At 39.2% G+C, this 19,980-nt stretch overlaps 1 protein-coding gene across 5 annotated transcripts in view; it reads left to right on the top strand.

Annotated features, from left to right (window-relative positions):
* Positions 1 to 19,980, top strand: part of CNTN5 (contactin 5) — a 645,973-nt gene that overhangs the window by 447,667 nt on the left and 178,326 nt on the right. For all 5 annotated transcript variants that reach the window (XM_067567931.1, XM_067567926.1, XM_067567939.1 and 2 more), the window contains 3 exons: positions 6,140 to 6,321; positions 15,955 to 16,091; positions 18,307 to 18,436. In XM_067567931.1, coding sequence (XP_067424032.1) covers positions 6,140 to 6,321; positions 15,955 to 16,091; positions 18,307 to 18,436 — 449 coding nt within the window. The remainder of the gene's footprint in view (positions 1 to 6,139; positions 6,322 to 15,954; positions 16,092 to 18,306; positions 18,437 to 19,980) is intronic.

Below are 19,980 nucleotides of genomic sequence, written 5' to 3'. Positions count from 1 at the left end.
CCTACTTCCAAAAAACCTGTGCTCTCCAACTTTGAGTTGTTGACTTTTTTTTTTTTTAAACTTCCTGCTTCCCCCACTGCCACAACGGGCATCGCTAGCTGTTCCTTATCCAAAACGTCTTCAGGTTCTCTTGACCAAAGCTAATTGGATGAAGTCACTGGTTGGAGACATTGTATTGTTGGAAATTAGTATGTAATAACTAAGCTTGACATATCTGAGTGCCTGGAGCCAATGAACAGTGTAATCAGGGGGAATGATGCAGAGAGACTAGAAACAGAGGTTAGACTGTTAAGCAAACTAATTTTTTTTTAAATTCTTTCTTTTTAAACATTGGAGCCACAAAACTCCCACATGAGGTATAATTAGTTGCCAGGAGGGGCACTGGTGTGCTCATAGAATCATAGAAGATTAGAGTTGGAAGGGATCTCAGGCGGTCGTCTAGTCTAAACCCCTGCTCAAAGCAGGACCAACCCCAACTAATCATCCCAGCCAGGGCTTTGTCAAGCTGCACCTTAAAACCTTTAAGGATGAAGATTCCACCACTTCCCTAGGTAACCCATTCCAGTGCTTCACCACCCTCCTAGTGAAAAACATTTTCCTAATATCCAACCTAGACCTCCCCCATTTGAGATCATTGCTCTTTGTTCTGTCATCTACTACCATTGAGAACAGCCTACCTCCATCCTCCCTGGAACCCCCTTTCAGGTAGTTAAAGGCTGCTATCAAATCCTCCCTCATTCTTCTCTTCTGCAGACTAAACAAGCCTAGTTCCCTCAGCCTCTCCTCATAAGTCATGTGCTCCAGCCCCCTAATTGTCTTTGTTGACCTCCACTGGACTTTTTCCTATTTGTCCACATCCTTTCTGTAGTGTGGGGCCCAAAACTGGACACACTACTTCACATGAGACCTCATTAGTGCCGAATAGAGGGAAATAGTCACTTCCCTCAATCTGCTGGCAATGCTCCTACTAATGCAGCCCAACATGCCATTAGCCTTCTTGGCAATAAGAGCACGCTGATGGATGATTGTGGAGGTTCTTGCGATATAGTGTTAGCCTGTTTCTGCTGTGCTTTAAAATTTGCAACATCTTTGTAATACCAAAAAGAATGAACAATGACATCAACATTGTTCTGGTTAGAAGACAAAATAAAAAAGAATTCTGCAATGTGATTAATGCTGAGAATCAACATTGAAAGCACCACCCTCAAGCTCCCCTCCCTAATGCTGGAGTAACTCCTCTGAGAAATCTGTCTTTTTAAATTATATTAACTCTCAGTAAAAGTAACCGACAATAACCTCTTTTTAAATGGGTGGGAGAGGGAGGAAGGTTGTGCTTCTTTTTTACTCAGTACCTTTAAAACTAAACCCACTGCCCTTCTTGGCTGCTTCTGCTGTCTTGTTTGTTATGTCTTAATCAAAATGATCACTGTATGTAGGAAGAACATTCGTTTTAGTGACCTCAGTTTCAGAAGTTCAGAGCACTCTCCACTCCTGTTGAAGTCAGTTAGCATTGCATGTGCTCAGCACCTCTGAAAATCAAACCGTAGGTTGTCCCAAACCTAAAAGACACATGATCTGTGTATTTGTTAATAATTGATATAGATATTTTCCCCAGATCAAGGTGGTGTGGGGAAGCTTACACAATTTCTAACTTTTGTACCTGTTCTATGGGTTAAGTCTCCAGTGCTAGCAACCTCTACCCTTCATGATCATTAAATATCCTTTATTAACCAAAAGAAAGGACAAGACATTGTTTAGTCTTGTATATTTAAGTGAAACACTCAGCTAATGCTCTATAATATGGCTGACCAGAATAGAATTATGTGGCCATAGCAAATATATAATTATGTGGCTGACAAATGCACATTTCTAAAAGGCATATGACAGGGAGAATTTCTTGATAGTCCTTGACATTTTAATCCTACATAATTATCCTGTAATAATTAGACATTTTACACAGTTGGAAGGCTAGAGGGCATAAAGAGAAAGGGGATCTTTGTAATCTCAAATGTGCAGCCATGCAGTACTGCAACATGGTGTTCTGTGCACCTGAGTATTTGAAGGCAATATTAAATCCAGTGATTTATTTGTAAAATTCCTATGAGAGTTGGAGGAAAACAACACAAAATGGACTGAAACTACAGAAAAAGGTAAATGGTGTTTGATACAAAGGATAATACAAATGACAAAAAATGTACAGAAAATGGGAACAAATTTCCTACCTATGATATAGAACATTGAGAAAGTTAGATCCATAGAAAAGATTGTTTAAGAAACAGAAAGATACGAGGGAAATTTTCTTGATTCCCAATCCTACCTCTCACTGCAATGGGTACATTCTTGATGGATACAAGCAAGTTCTTTTTCATGAGGAATTGGGTGGATTTATGATGGGATTTTGAAAAGTGTTTAGCTCTTGCCATTCAAGGCAATGGTATAGCTCCACTGACTACAGAGGAAGCAGAATTAGGTCAGTGGTGAGCACTTTTGAAAACCCCACCCTTAGAGTCTATTAAAAATACAATGCAACACTCCAGCTCATATTCTCTTCATATTCAAAGTAAATATACATACTGTGCAGACATTCATGTGGAATTAATTCTCATCTATCACAGGATATGTCAGCACTTTGAGGTGAACGTTTCATTCCCAGTCTAATGAGACATGCTTGCACTAGCTCTGGTTGAGCTACCGGGCTAAAAAATTGGGAGTATCCGAGGCGGCACCCACAGCAGGAGAAGCTAGCCACCCTGAATACATACCTAGCGTCTCAGAAGTGCTTGCTCAAAGTTACTAGCTCCTCCCATCACTCACATTTTCACAGCTACACTATTTTTAGTGTGCTACACTAATCAGAGGTAGCACAGCTATGTCTGCTTGAGCTGGGAATTACACTCCCGGCTCACGGTGTAGACATACCCATAGTCACAAGCAGCGCTTTAGACAACACATTTGTTTCAGCTGAACTGGGTGAGGAGTGTGATCTTGGCTCTTTTGAAATCAATAGAAGTTTTGAGGTTGTCTTTAAAATTTCACTTGTGATGTCCAGACATGTAGCTTTTTTTCAGGGGTGAGATATGCAAGCCCTCCCATCTTGGACTTATTGGGAGTACATGGGAGAATTATTGGGAGAATGCATAAAGTCATTCACATGGATAAGTGTTTGCTGAAAAATATTTTTTTAAATAAACTCTAGGCAAAGGTAAACATTCCCATAGATTTGTGCTGAGCTAAAAAAACAAACAAACCTGAAGAACATTACTAATTATGTAAATCGTAACCAACTCAAACATTAATCATCAAGATCCTTTTAAGAAGCTCTAAATATTTTTTTAAATAAAAAATAGATGTATCATCAGCTTTTTTTATGATTGATTTTGAGTTTTCTAGAGCAAAGTTGAACTTTATTCATTGATATCCTCACTGAGGTATACAGTGTTTCTTTTCCTTTTTTTTCCTTATGGAAGTCACGAAGGAGAAATATATATAGATGTATTTTTCACTTCAGATGTAAAATTCATACCTCACTTGTGACTTATGCAAGGAAAATAAGAAGCTTCATTAAACAGAGCTCCAACTTGTCTATGAATAGTGATTTGCAGTTTGGGAGCACTTTCCTTTGAAATCATTAGATCTTTGCAGCCAAAGTATTTTTATCTCCTTGAAAAATTCCACTTATTACCTCATCATCATGAGAAAAAAATGATTTTTAAAGATGTTTCTTAATAATCTAGGCAATGGCAAAAAGTTCCTTTAGTATTTCCATACTATAAGCACTAACTTGCTCTACAGCATGCAATTAAAATAAATTAAAAAATAAAATAAATTAGAAGTCTAGTGCAATTTATAAAAAGTTTTTGGTACATTGACTTGCATAGTGTTCGAGTTGGTACACTTCTGTACGAGTTAATTTCAATAGTTTGTGACTTCTTCACTATTTCTCTGAAACATGTTAAGAAAAATTCTACTAATCAACTTTATTCAGTTGAACTGGGACTGTACCCTGAAACACTGAAATCAAAGGGTCTTTTGCCATTGATTTAATTTGAATTAGAATTGCAGTCCAGATAAACAGTGCTGGATCAAAAGGTTTTGCAACCTTATGCACAATGAAATATTTCTACATTTCTCCATCCGGTCATGCTCACACAGCAGTTGCTGAGTCAACATTGTATTACACCCAACAAGAGGTAACTCTGTTTTGGACTCCATTATGAAGGATAAAGATGAATTAATCACTGTACTGGAAGTTTGTAGTTGCTTCGTGACCAGTGATCCTGTTCAATATGGGCAAATGGGACCGTCCCAACCTGTAAAATAAATATATATATTATGAAATTTATGAATGAATGGGAAATCTTTAAGAAGAATTTATTAGATGGCCAAAAAGCCACAATTTCACAAAGCAAAGAGCACAACTTTGGCTGAAAGCCCATGCTGGTACAGAGGGAAAAAGAAGGCAGCAATTAGAAGTAAAAAAGCAATACATCAATGGAACAAAGTGGAAATAGGTCACAATCAATATAAATGTGAGTTATGAAGTATAGAAAACTGAAAGGGGAAACTAAAGACATCAGAGGAAAATCCATGACTGACTGACAGGGCTAAGGTCAATAAGAAGGAGGTTATGTACATGAGGAACAAAAGAAACCAGTGAACTCTATAAATCATTATTAATGCATGTATTAATTTTGGGCACAACAATTTTTGGCTGCTGAGATAGAGAAGACTGGGGCCTGATTTTTTCACTAGCTAAGCACCAGCAGCTCCAAGAGTTGTGAGCACTTGGTCTCTCTCTCTCTATATATATATATATTTATATATCTAGCCCATTGGTAAGTGCCACAAGTTGAGGAGCCAAAAAATGAGGGGAAAAGTACAATTTTTGCTGCTGATGTTTTTCTGCTCTAGGCACCAATTCATTTTTCTTGTAAGATTAGTGCAGTCCCTGCAAATTAGGTCAGAACTGTATATGATTTTATAGTTGGGCCTAATCTATGAATTTTAAATCCAAATCCAACCCCCCCCCCCCCCCCCCCCAAATTTCAGCGGTGTTTATATCCAGGTTTTGATTTGAGGTCTTTCTCTAGTAAATACACAATAGATATTCTATGACTAAAGAGACTAGGTGGCACAATCCCATTTTCTCATGTGATGTCTCTGTGGGCTAGGAACTTCTATCAGAAAACCTGAAATACCCTGGCTTTCATTTCAGCAATCAAAATGTTTGGGGGTGCGATAATTACAAAATACTTTGTATTGCTATACCAAGTAGAATGTACTGAAAGTAATGGGGGGAAAACAGTGGAAAGAGGTGAGTGCTGAGAGTTTGGAGTGAAGAAAAAAGTTGAATGAGTATAGACATTATCAAATCTTTTCTTTTGCTCAACATAAATGTTTAGTGACACTTGTGATAAGTGATAAACTTATTCAGAACACTAAGCTACCTGGAAAAAAAACTCCACTTCAAGAAATATGAATATGGCACTGTTGAATCTGAAGCTGGTAATAGTGACAACAGTACATTTCTTTTTAAAGAGTGACTTTTTTTACCCTTAAAAATATTTCTACAAAAATATCCTAGTTTTTTAAAATATAGTCAGCTTATAGAGAAGTCCTATAAAATGATTGAGACGTTTATATTTGACCTGAAATGTGGTAGTAGCATAACACCCTACCTGCATTCATAGACAGGCTTATCCCCAAATGCGTGCCAGCCTACTGTGTTGTAACATTGTTCTTGAAAATAACATCATGGGAAGCTGGTAGAGTGGCAGTACTTATAAAGTTCACCCAGGCGTGAGATGCTATTTCCTTTAACCATGAAACCAAGGTGCTCAAGGCAACAATAGTAAAATTTAGAGAGCAGATTAATCCCTGAAGAGAGCATTTGGAATGATTTACTTAATCTGAATTAAAATGTAACCTCCTTTGTGGAAGAGAGGGATATCTCCTATATAGCAGCACCACTTATTAGACATTCCCTATGGAATGTGAAGTATATCAAGCGGTACATGGGCCTTAATTGTGATTACACTTTATTGCCACTTAGACTATTAAGTACTTAAATTACCAGATAACGGAATCTATATTCTTAATAGTGAAAAAGTGTTAACAGTAATTCTACTAAATATTTCAGCCCTGTTCCAACTATCTCATGGAGGAAAGTTAATGATCATAATCCAAGTAAAGCCCGTCTGAGAAAGTCCCAGGCTGTTCTTGAAATACCTAATGTGCAGCTAGAGGATGCAGGGATGTACGAATGTAAAGCTGAAAACTCACGTGGAAGGAATGTCTTCAGAGGACAGCTACAAGTGTACAGTAAGTGTGTGTCCATAAAATGCTATGCAACATTCTGCAACACGTTATCCACACTTAATGCTGCAGATACACATGAAATAAAGCTTCGGCCAAGTAAAAAAGAATGGGTCCTTTCTTTATATAAAATCAATTTGAAATTAGCACTGCCTATATTTGTTAGTAAATGACTCGTTAAATATTGAGTTGAAAGTAGAGCTAACTGAATTTTTTTACATTTTTCCCTCAAAAATTCAACAAAAATAGGGTCTCCCCCCTAGTTTTTTTTTTTTTTTTTTTTACCAGCTTTAGAGCTGACTGAAATTGCTTTAAACCAGTAATTTTTAAAAAATGTTTTTAAAATGTTTTACTGTTTCTGGCACTCTCGAAATTATGCTGGCAATAAAATCTATATACCACTCTCATAAATTCTGTATACGATACATATGATAGAAAAACTTTTTTAGAAATGTCTTGAAAAGATTTTTTTAATGGTTGTATTTCAGTTATTTCTTATATTCCTCTGCCTATTATTCCAAATTACTTTGAGTCTAACTCTAACAGAAGGAGAGAACGGCTTACATTTTCAAAAGTCATCTTCAGTGCTTCAGTTCTTGGGTACCCACTTTGAAGAACTTTGAGGGGGTCTGATTTTCAAAAGGTGGTGAATATCTAACATTTTGAAACCAGGCATATATATGTATGTATGTATGACCACTGACATAGGTAGTGTCCATTATGACCATTGACATAGGTAGTGTCTGCACTGACGCACTACGGTGATACAGCTGCAGCACTGCATCTGCATCACTGTAGCGTTTCAAGTGTAGACAAGCCCTTTATATCTTATACTGTAGATGACCTTTTAGGGCTAGAAGTAAGTGGTGAATGTGTCATTGCAAAGCTAGGGACCTTTCCTTTTCAAAGCTGGTGTAAATTTGTTGGAGAAATTACAGAGCTGAGAGAGGGAAGAAAAAATGATGTGAAAAGCTGACTTAAAATATTATTTCAGGAATAACACATTTTTACCCATGTGAGAATATCAGATACCTGCACAGTTTGAGTGTTTACAAATCAGATCCCTTGTTTCACAGTATTTTATTTATAAATACAGTTTCTTATTAACACACATTTACTTTTATATCTGTCAATTATATCTGTTATGACGTTCACCATTCTTTTAATCATACAGTCATAGAAATTAGAGGTGAAAGAGACCTACCACATGAGGTCATCTAGTAAATCTATCTGCTAATACAATATTGTTCCATTCAGTACTTTCTCTAGGGTTTTGTTCTAATTTCAAATAAGCCAAACAACAGGGTTCCAATACTTCACTTAGAGATTGTTCCTCAGCCTAATAGATCACTCTAAAAGAAAGTCTTTCCTGATTTTCAGTCTTAATTTTCCCTTTCTTAATTCCATTCCATTTCTCCTGTTATAACTCCACTAATAAATAATTCTTGTGTCTTTGGTAATTACATCTTTCAAATATGTATACATTGCTATGATCTATTCAGTTCATTTTCTTTGTAATTCAGTCCTTCCAGTTTTCTAATCATTCCTGCTCCTTCCAGTATCTTGACTTTTTTCTCTGACCACACCAGGACTACAATGACTCAGTGTCAAGATCTCATTGGATGCGGCTTTCCTCTTTTCTCATTCACGTCTCCTCCTGCTAGGTCCAAGAGCAGTTTTGTGGCTTTTAATATGCACAGAGGTGTTGGGAAGGGCTTTTCCCATCTCTCTCTCAAATGCAGTGGCTTGCACCAATCTGACTGGGCACATCATCCATAATGCCATTACTGCCCTAATCTCCTGAGGCTTACACTGAAAACAAGAATCCAAGGCTGGGAACCACTCTGATCTCTTCCAGTGACAGGAATACAAAACTTCTCCGGGTATTACAAATTCTTACTGTCAATGGTATCTGTTTAAGAATGACAGCCTTTGTTTTTTTAGCAATATCATTACTCTTTCTTCACAGTATTTTGAAAAGGCACTCATGTTCCACTACATTTTAGCTGAGTTACAAGATGTGTTGCTGTTCTCCTCTAATAATAATACCTACCTGTTATATAGCACTTTTCATCAGTAAGTCTCAGCATTCTACAAAGGAGTTATCATTTGCTCTCATATTACAGATAAAGAAAGAGACACAGAAGGGTGGAGTGACTTATCTAAGGTTACCCAACAGGTCAGTGGTAGAGCTAAGACTAGAACCCAGATCTCTAGAGTCCCTATCTAGTGTGCTATCCACTAGTCAACACTACCTCTCTCATTAGCAGGGAGGCATATTCTATTTCTTCGAAGGAAACAAATAGCCTTGGGTGCCCGAGATACTGCCCATGAAGGTCAGGAATCAGTGTACTGAGAACGTTTCTTACCTCAGTAATGCTGCTATCCCAAATCCCATACCATCATGAGTTCTTTCTAGTCCTTTTATGTTTTTATGATTGCCAAAAGGCCATTTTTCAACTGCAATCTTTTATGGGCACTTTACAGATTGTGTTAATCTGCATGCTGTAGAGTTACAGTAGAACACAGTTTCTAACAAGGAAAGGGAGACCTGCTGCAGATTATTGGTTTTTACAGGTTATCAAATTTGTGAGAAAATGTGATTTAAGAAACCAATGCACATCAGAAATTCACTTACCTACACTAAGGAGACACAGGCTGATGTCTGAAAATTAGCAAGTGCTCGGGTGGAAAGGAGCACTCATGACTAAAGACAAATTATAAGCATCTACCCATAAGTAATTAAACGTACCCACACATCAGTTCAGGGTGCAGAAAGTGAAGTGTTCCCCCATTGGCTGTGAAACACATGATATCAGTCACACTGGCCCATTCTGGAAATAGCAGCAGGGTCTTATGGATTCTACAAAACCAGAAATCCATTTTCAAAGCTGATTTGTGGGTTTGTGGTTGAGCAGAGTGCAGTTCAGCTACATTTTACTATATGACAATCTCAGTTTTCTTTACTGCTGATATCGTTATGGGAGAGACAAGGTTGATACAATAATATCTTTTATTGGACCCACTTCTACTGGTGAAAGGAACAAGCTTTCGAGCTAAGCAGAGATCTCCTGGGACCAACACAGCTACAACAGAACTGCAAACAATATTGTTATGGTGGGAATTTCTAGCTTTACTTTAAACATCATTTGCTACTATACCTCTTATTTTAAAATACGCTTATCTTGAATGATTTATAGCAGAATACGTTGTCTTGTCTCAGACACTCATGTTTCTGGAATAAGGGATGGTTATCATAAGGTCACAGGCTCATATGTAAGCCATCATTTCCTACAAGAGAGGGTTGGTTTTTTTAGAGCTTCAGACCAGGTTACAGCACCAACACTGTCATACTGAGGATCACACTGATTTACATGTGTCCTTAGGTACTAGATTCCTGTCTGTTTTAATCTTACTCAGTTTGCAGTTCCATTTGATCTAGTTCACCATGGGATATGCCCAGAACACCAGGTCTGCCTGGCTAGTCTGATTCCATCACAAATTCATTTAATTCCTGTGTTACCTAATGATGACATCCAGCTTGTAGCATGATTGTGTGATGCAGCTTATATTTTAGAAATGATCATTATATTGTCTCCATGCTTGACTGGAATCCAGTTCTGGAACTGACAAAACCATTTAAAATTTGATAAAACCCAAGATATCCTCAGCAGACTTAATATACTTGCCTGCACTCCATTTTGAGAGCTGTGATTTCCCCCAAATCATCTGGTCATCCTGTAATTTGCAGTGATTTCTATTGAAGCTCAAACTGATTAACGGTAAAGAGTAAAAGAATGCTTGTTTTCATGGGGAAAATAGATCATTCACCTTTTTCAATCCAGTTACAGAACTTCACAAATTCTGACTTACTTAGGATCTGTGGAATTTTGCATGTGGATTACAAAAGGATAATTACATTTGTCATTCACTACTCACTTTCTTAGGTTGAGTGAGTTGATGTAAAAGCACAGGAGGATGCATTATAGCTTTTCTCCTCTTCCGTACTTTTCTTTTCCCCCTCTTATTGTTGTCATACAAGGTACATGTCTCCCTCTTTCCCCTGCCATTCATTCTTCCCTACCTCTTTTATTCATCATTCTTTTGTTATTTTACTTCTATATAGACACACACATACTGTGAAACAGAGGGAGAGGTTTTGTGAAATGGAAGAAGCGAGAGAAAGGAAGACTAAGGGGGGGTGAAAGTAGTGGCAATGACAAATGTGATATGGAATAAATGAGGAGGGCTAGCAACTCAGTGAAGAGGAGCAGAAATGAGTGGTGGAATGATGGAAGTGTAGAGGATGGGAGGGATTGGAAGTGGAAGAGACTGAGCCCTGTAGCTATGTGTCGTCTTACTGCAACACCACCCAGAAAAGCAGCACCAAAACACAGACTTTTTCTACCTCAAAGTTGCAGATATTGCTACTGAAAAAGACTGGGGCACATCGCCCCCGCCTCCGCACAGCCCTGCTCTGTCGTGCAAGATATCTGATGAGGCACTACAGGTTTTTTGGTCCTCCCTGGATGGGATTTTGAAGCTCTGCTACACCCTGCCTCAATAGTGTCCTAGGAAGAGCACCTGCCATGCCAGTTAATGGCCTGGGGCTTTAAGACTTAGGGTATGTCTAAACTGATGGCAGCAAATTCGCCACCATCTGATCTATTTATCTGGATTGATTGAGCGGAAGTGGAGACCTGCTCAATCGACCTGGAAATTGACGCTATTAATCCATCTCCGTCAGGTTGAGTAATGCTGCGTCGACGGGAGGGTGTTTCCCATCAATGCAGCGAACTGAAGACACCGTGGTAAATAAAAGTTAGGAAGTTGACAGGAGATACACAAGCTACTCTATGTAGTTTGCATATCTCCCGTCGACTGCCGCCGAATTTGGTGGGAAGTGTAGACATAGGCTTACTTAGACCTGATTGAGACGAGATGGTTGAGGTAATATATTTTATTGGAGCAACTTCTTTTGGTGGGGAGAGACGAGCTTTTGAACTCCCTTGGGTCTGGAGAATGTAACCAGAGTGTCCAAACTAAATAAAAACTGGGACTTGTTAGGCATATGCAGTAGATGTGGTCTATTTTGACTGCAGTAAGGCTTTTGATACTGTCTAACATGACCTTCTTGTAAACAACCTAGGGACATATAGTCTATAGAAACTTATTATAAAGTGGGTGCACAACTGGTTGAAAAACTATACTCAGAGAGTAGTTAACAATGGTTCACAGTCAAGCTGGAAAGGTGTATCAAGTGGGGTCCTGCAGAGATCTGCCCTGGATCCTGTTCTATTCAATATCTTCATAAATAATTTGGATAATGGCATAGAGAGTACATTTATAAAGTTTGCAGATGATACCAAGCTGGGAGGGATTCCAAGTCTGCAGAGGACAGGATTAGAATCCAAAATGAGCTTGACGAACTGGAGAAATTGTCCTTGTATTTCATGCTATTTATTTTAGACAAGTGCAAAGTACTCCACTAAGGGAGGACTAAATCAACAAATACAAAATGAGAAATAACTGCAGAAAAGGATTTTTGGGGGTTACGATGGATCACAATGAGTCAGCAAATTAATACTCTTGCAAAAAAAAAAAAGAACATAATTCTGGGATGTATTAGCAGGAATGTTGTAAGCAAGACACAAAAAGTAACTCCTCTTCTCAATTCAGCAATTATAAGGCCTCAACTGGAGTATTGTGCCCAATTTGGGAGCCACATTTCAGGAAAGATGTGGACAAATTGGAGAAAGTTCAGAGGAGAGCAACAAAAATGATTAAAGGTCTAGAAAACATGACCTATGAGGCAAGACTGAAAGAATTGGGTTTGTTTTGCCTGGAGAAGAGAAGATTGAAGGGGAATAAAGTCTTCAAGTATGTAAAAAGTTGTTATAAAGAGGAGGGTGAGAAATTGTTCTTCTTAACCACCAAGGACAGGAGAAGAAGTAATGGACTTAAATTGCAGAATAGGAGATTTAGGTTAAACATTAGGAAAAACTTCCTAACTTTAAGGATAGTTAAGCACTGGAACAAATTACCTTGAGAGATTGTGGAAGCTGTCACTGGAGGTATTTAAGGATATGGTCTAGATAATGCTTAGTCCTGGCTGAGTGCAGGGGACTGGACTAGATGGCCTATCAAGGTACCTTCCCAATCCTAAATGTCTATGCTATAGGAGACCACTTAAAATGAAGTGGGCAATTAAGGGTTAGAAGGCAGTAGTGTGTGTGACAATGTTGTAATGAGCCATAAAACAAGCATCTCTTTTAAATTCATGGGTTTTAGTGTCCAGCGAAGTTATGAATTTAGGCTCCCAGGCTTATTTGGTTGTTGTGGAGTGTTATGTAGGTTTCCTCTGAGGATGTGGACTGAGAGGTCCGATATAGAGTGATTAATCTGTGAAAATTGGTCCCCAACAGGTGATAGGGTGTTAATGTCTTTTCTCATTTTTCTGTGAGTTCATTTGAGAGCATACTGATTGTCTGGCTTCACACACGTTGTTATTGTGGCATTTAGTGCACTGAATGAGGTACACTATGTGTTGTAATAGGATGTGTAGGACTCTGAGCAGCACGTGCCTTCCCCCTTTGGGGACACTAGCCCTCTGCCCTGCCCCTTCTGCCCAAATCCCCGTCCCCATCCTGCCCCTTCCACCTGAGGCCACACCCTTCCCTTGCCCACCGGCAGCAGCCCCAAACCGCAGCTGGTACCAAGCCAGAACAGCCCTAAGTCCTGGCCGGACCACGGCAGCCCCAAGCCCAGACCAGAGTGGAGTAGTGCCCTCCTCCCCTCCTAACCCCTTGCAAGAGAGGAGTGACCCTGAGCCCTGGGAAGTGCACTGCAGTTCTGATTGGTGCCTGGCTGGAGCAGCCCCCGAGTGCCAGCTGGAGTGGAGCAGCCCCTCCCCGAGCCTCTGGCCAGAGCGGAGCTGACCCTCTCTCAACCGGCCTGCTGGCACCTGGAGCAGTCCTGGCTGGGCCAACCCACCAATGCCTGCATTACCCACTACCCACCCATGAAGGATGGGAAGAGGCAAGGTCACAACGGCCGATTAGTTTGCCATGGATTTCTGAGCATTGTTCATTATCTTGTAGGTATTTGAAGCAGGCAGCTGTCATGTTGTCATGGTGATGGACATTGGAGAATAGGGAAGTTATATCCATGGTGGCAAGGATGGTATTCTGAGGGAGGTTGTTAATGTTGCAGAATTTCTGGAGGAAATCAATAGTGTCCTCAAGGAAACTGGACCTTTATTTTGTGAGTGGTTTGAAGATGGTTTCTATGCATCTTGGTACTCCTTCAATAAAAGTATGATGGGTCTGCCTGGATTCTTTTGTTTGTGGATCTTGGGAAGCATGCACAAGATCCCTGGGTTGGGTTCATGGGTGATGAGGTTGCAGAGTTCTTCATAGTATTAGAGAAGGACTTGATAGTATTTTTAAATTCTTGTGTGAATTTTGGTGTGGGATCTTCTTTGAGTTGTTTGTAGTAAATGGTGATGGAGAGCTGTCTGTTGGCCTCATTGATGTCATCATCAAGATTAAGGACTATGAAGGTACCCCCTTTTTCTGCTGGTTTGATCACTATCTGGTGGCTGGATTTCAGGGACTGTATAATTATTCCCATTATCCCCATGGTGGATATGGTCTATGGAGAGATTATTGTGGATGTAATGTTTGTTGAAGAATTCACGGTTGATATTTTTCCTGAAGCAATCAGTTTATTGATCCAGTAAGTGGTTTCGCCCACTGGGCAGTTTCCAGTGACATGATTTTTTTTTTCTTCTGACTGTTAGTGGATGTGATGGGTGACACTTGCCTCTCGTAATTGCCTCCTGTTGATTGGGTGTTGTGCTGCAATCTTTTCTTTCTCTTAGTACCCCCTGTAAATTGCCAACCTCACCAGGTGGTCTTCAGTGGCTCAGCCCTCCTGCCAAATCACACAGTCAGAAATGGATGAACCCCTTCCAGGACAGCAAAAGTCCAACAAACTATCTGCCCTCATCCAGGTCTTCAGCCCCATTTCTGAGCCCTTTAAATCTAGCTGTGCTCACTTTCTGGGATTTAGGCCATTCCAGCACTGGCTGGTCGGAGGATCAAGGCCCACCCACTACTCTGGGTCCCAACATACAGCAGCCACATACTCCTGCTTCCAGTTCACTGCTCCTATTCCCTGGACCCTTTCCCATGTAATCCTTTTCCTTTTACCTATTACCTTAATGTTACAGTTGTCAGATTCTCTCATACGCAGGCCAGTAAAACAGCCCATCAATCTCCTTGAGCCAGAGCTCAGCACCCTTCCTTTCCCCTCTGGTCCCAGCCAGGAACTGACTGGTTCAGGCCATGCAGCTCCTTTTATCTGAGCCTACTGGGCTTTGATTGGCTGCTTCCACAATGACCATCTAGGCAGGCCTGGAGGACCCACCTCTGCTGCTCTTTCCTGGGGCAGGGTGTAGTAGGACTGCAGGGACTCCAGCAGGAAGCCTCAAAGGACCAGGTACACCCCATCACAGTGAGGATTTGGTAGTTGTGGTTAGTGTCATCTTTGTTGTGAAAGAATTGCTTGAGGCAGAGTCAGCAGAAAAATTCTAGTTCTCTACATGTTAGTATGGTACTAAGGTTCTGAGGTGGGGCAGAAGTTCAATCCTTTGGAAAGTACATATACTTCAGTTCTGGTTAGGGATAGTCTTGACAGATTGATGATGTTGGGGTGTCATGTAGTGTCCACATGGTAGATTCTGGTGTCTTGGTTTCTCCCAGAGGTGGTGGTCTGTTTGTTGTGGAGTTGTGATTGGTTCCACATTTTTTTGTTTTGTTTTGTTTTGAATGGCAACAAAAAATTAGATCCTATATGTAATGGGGACCACATCCTGAAAGAAATTTTTTTCTGAAAGCCCTTTTCTGGCTTTCAAACAACCTCACAACCTTGCCAAGCTCATCATCAGATGCAACACCCTCATGGACTAGGCCACACCAACTCAAAGCAGCACCAGAGCAGGCCAGAACAACAGATGCAAAACCTGCAGATATGTCTCCACCACTTACATTCACTCCCTGCATATTGAGCACAAGTGTGGCCATTTTAGAAAGAATTGGGTAAAACACTTCACCAACTTCCCAGGCCTTCACAATGGATTAAATCCTGGTTTCCTTGTGGACTGGTAGACTAACAAGCAACAGAGAAAGAATGATGTTCAGTCTCCCTACTGAGAGCTTAAGTATCTTAATTTAAGCCATGCAATGTTATCAGATACTATGGTGAGGGTCATCAAAAATAAATGCTTTAAGTATTAATAATTACATAATTACTGTATGTTGTATTAGTTTAGTCTATTATATGTTGTTAAAACTTGCGGGCTCTCTAGTCCCAGATACAGTGATACTCAACTCATAGTCCTGTACCATCCTTTATTCAAAATTTATTTGGTTCTATCACTTTTCTTCTTTGACCCTCAGTGTGTCTTTTTTTTTAAATGAGTTTAATCTGCTTGTGATTTAATACAGTCACTAATACTAAGATGGACTGTGCATTGGTTTAAAATCTGTCTTTTAAATTGATGAGGTCTTTAGAACATGAACCGAAGTCCTGTCAGCCTCCTGTGTTTGTATTTAGCATGGTACCTCTCTTTTACAGCCTACCCACATTGGGTGGAGAAGCTTAACGATACTCAATTAGACAGTGGAGAGCATCTCCGATGGGAATGCAAAGCTGCTGGAAAGCCACGACCCACATATCATTGGCTGAAGAATGGAGTCCCTCTCTGGGCACAGGTACAGTGTTCAATAAACCACCAGTAGATTATAGTTTCCTCTTTAATTCAGAGAAAGTGAACTGCAAAAAAAAAAGTGCTGAAGAGGAAATGCTTCAGAAAGGAGATTTTGTTTTGTGTATTAATATTTAAAGTCTTAGATAATGTAGCACCAGTTTTCCTGTGGGTCTGTCTGTTGAACTATGTCAAAGTATGTGATAGCAGGTGGGCTGGAAATTCTCACTCTCTAGCTGTAATCCAAAGCGGATAGCAGGCAGGGCTTTTTTTTTATTATTCAGAATCCATGACTCTGAAATGTTCTTTCCTTTACTATTCAGTAAACTAGTAATAACCTTCTGAGCAAGGCTCAGCAACTTTTGTTTGTTTCTGTTTTTGATTATGGTGTTTATGGGAAAGTTGTTTATTATATCTTTCTGAGTATTTATGTGTAGGCTCATATGTGTAGAGTGGCTCTTGTATGGCTGAGCGAAAAAGTGGAACTGTTCTTTGGTGTGCAAGTTACACTAGTGTAGAGTTCTGTAAATTCAGACTCCCTTAAACATGACCAGCTACGTGGGTGTTAAAAATGATATTCTTATTATAGCTGTTATGTTCCTCAATGCTAATGCACTAATACAAAGTGTGGCTTTCTCTCAGTAGCTATGTCTGATTTTTGCACCTGTAAATGGTTTAATAACTCTTTTGTGAATAACAAAGCCTCCATCTCTAGTGCCAATATCATTGGCCCGTTCCATCTGGAAATTCCAAGTCCTTACTGCACTGAACTGATACATTTTAAAAGAAGGTCTATGTTAGAGTGTTTTTCTATGCAAATGATCGACATCGACATGGTCTGGATTTTATTTTTTAATTTCTCTCCACTGAGTCATCAGCTCATCTCACGTCATTTTATTTTTATGCAGCGTATTTCTATTCTTTTATAGCCTGAAAATACTAAGAGCGGTAAAAAAAAAAAAAAAAAGATGTTTGTAGACTCTCTTCATGCATTGCCAGATTAAAACACAATTGTTCAATTCTGGTAGAAAATGTCTCCATTTGTTAATGAATTCATACAATTGATTTATGAATATAAAAGATGTTCTGTGCCTTTCTTTTCAGTGAATACTTCATCTATCTGTGAAAATTGACCAATTATGCAAAGAATGAGAAAGCAAACATATAAGACAGTTTATTTTGAAGTCCTGAGGCACTGAAAACAAGTTTATATGCCTTAGCTTTTCCATATCTACCTTTCTGGAGGTGGGTGGAAAATCGGTCCAGACGTTGAAGCACTTTTAATCTCTGTGCTTTTGTGGTTTTGAGATTTTCCACACAGCTGATACATAACTTTGCAAATTCAATTTCAACTGAAACTTCTCATAAAAGAGCAGGGTATTGGGTAATCCCATATACATTTTCAAATGCTATTTTTATTAATATATTTAACTCACACCTAATAGTTTGTAGTAATCAAACTGAAGAATGTATTTCGCCAGCTTAAATTATTCATCATACTGCCACATGCAGTGCAAATTTCCCTACACAGTTGTCAGTGCACCTTGCTTCTGACCTGCATCAATTATTTTCTATTAATAGGCTTTTCAGATCAGATGCTGCAATTAATACAAAGGCAACTTGATCCTGCTAGCTTTATTCATCTGAGTAGTCTTGTATGAAAATAGTGTCATTGCTGCCAGTGAGACTACTTATGTGCGTAAGTAAGCATTGCAAATTTGGGCTAGTAATGTGTTAGGTTATATGGTAGGTTTGGTATGTAAACAAACCTTCGCTGTGGACTCCACTGAGACCACCAAATACATTTCCCTTGTGACCCCTACATCTGAATCCTGGTTCCTTGGCTAGGAAGATAGCACACTACTCCAGGTTGGCAGAGTACTCTTTGCTGATTTTTAAAAAGCAAGTTGGTATAGTGAAGCATGGAAAAAACCAGTGCCCAGGGATGTTGCATTTACAGTCAAATAAAATAACCCAGAGGAAAATCTATTTTGCAGTCTTTTCAGGCCCAAAAATATTTTACGTTTCTTATTCACTGGAGAACAAATGAAAGTAAACCAAAAAAAAATTCAGTCTAGTAAATTGATAAATTATATTTTAACCACATTGATTTATTTTATTATTTTATTTTACTTTATTGTTCCCTTGCCTAAAACTAAGAATTCAGCAAATCCACCTCATTTGTTTGCTTTTGTAGAATTATTTTTTTCATTCCATTACAGAGCAGGGTTGAGATGGTTAATGGTGTACTGATGATCCACAGTGTGAATCTCTCAGATGCTGGAATGTACCAATGCTTAGCAGAAAATAAATACGGAACCATTTATGCCAGTGCTGAGCTGAAGATTTTAGGTGAGTAATGTCTGAACAGAATAGCATTGCTCTCATCTTTCTTTCTGATAATTACATGGCTCCATGGTCTGTCTTGATAAAGAAAGAGATCCTACTTCTCCAAACTTAGTAGAATTGGATAAAAGCTGCATAATTAATTTGGCTGGGTTCCTCTTTTCTTCTTTCTTTTATTTATATGTGAGTGTGTCCTTGGTTGCCTAGGGGTTCCCAAGTACTTTTGCTACCAGACTAATGTCTTTTTTAAAAATCTCCTTCAATAATGCTTAGTGAATTCTCACCTAACTCCAAATTCTACAAGGGGACAATGTGCAAGGGGGAAATTCTAACCGTGTCTTCAAATTCACAGCAAAATTCCCAAGAACAAAAACCTCTTGACATTAAGAATTGAGAATACTGAAGTTACTAAAAAAAAAAAAAAATCACACATCCAATGGAAAAAACTAAAATTCAGATCTATTTATCTTTCATTGCCATCCATTGTTTCAGAATAAGACCCCTTTTCAGGAAGGCATTTATGCATGCACTTTATTTTAAGCATTACAGTATTGCCACTAAAATCACCACCACCACTCACGTGCTTAAAGTTAAGCATATGCTTACGTATCTCTCAGAATCAAGGCTTAATGCCTTATCTAGTCTTTGCTGGAAAATGTTGGTTAGTGATATTTCATATTTACAAGATTTAAAAAGAAACAAAAAAGAAACAAAAATGTGAGCCGTGGCACTTCTGTCTGTCCTATACTTATGGCATTGGTTAAATCACAATAGCATAATGGACTCAACAATAGTAGTGATGGGAGAATTTGAAAGGGTTCAGTTTAGATAAGTACACAAAGTTCACTTGTTTCCTGATCCCCTAAAAGGAATGTGAGGACGTATGGGTCCACCTATGCAGTGCCTATCTTCAGGGTCTGGGGCCATTGACCTTCTCTGAACTAACCAAAACTTGTGAATCAGAAACATTGGCTGGAAACTTAACAGATTGTTCTTGTTCTGGTCAGGTAAGTAATCCCAGAGGAATCAGTGGAATAGGATTGTTCATGTGAATAAGGGTTTTTAGGATTGAGCACCTCGTGAGAATAGGTTGATGCAGGCTATTCACAGTATTTTCTATTCTATATGGGTTATAAATGCTCTATCTAGTTAATCCAACAATTCTGCTTCCAGGCCCTGCTCTTATCAGAGCATACAGAACTATGGTGATGGAAAAATAGCTTAGAAAAAAGGTTTGGTATGGGGGTCGTCCCAGTTTGAGATAAATATTTGAGTGGAGTGAGAAATTGTGTTAGGACTCTGAGTCCGCATACCACATTGACTACAGAGGGCAGATACCTAAGTGCTGACCCAGGGTCATATTTTCACAGCTAGTTCCTCAAAATGTTTCTTCATACTCACAAATTCCATTCCATAGCCAAGAGCCTTCTTCTCAGAGTGCCCTGCCCCAAGAGTTGTGGTTGAGGTTTAATCAGCTGCAGAGTCCCTGTTCATTGCAATGTTCCCTTGCTCTGGTGTTTTGTGTGTGTGTTTTCATTGTTAAACATGTA

The sequence above is a fragment of the Emydura macquarii genome, unplaced genomic scaffold, assembly GCF_026122565.2.
Source record: "Emydura macquarii macquarii isolate MOO-44397 ecotype Brisbane River unplaced genomic scaffold, CSIRO-AGI_Emac_v2 contig_318, whole genome shotgun sequence".
In the NCBI taxonomy this organism is placed as follows: Eukaryota; Metazoa; Chordata; order Testudines; family Chelidae; genus Emydura; species Emydura macquarii.
This window is presented reverse-complemented; position numbering and strand designations above follow the sequence as displayed.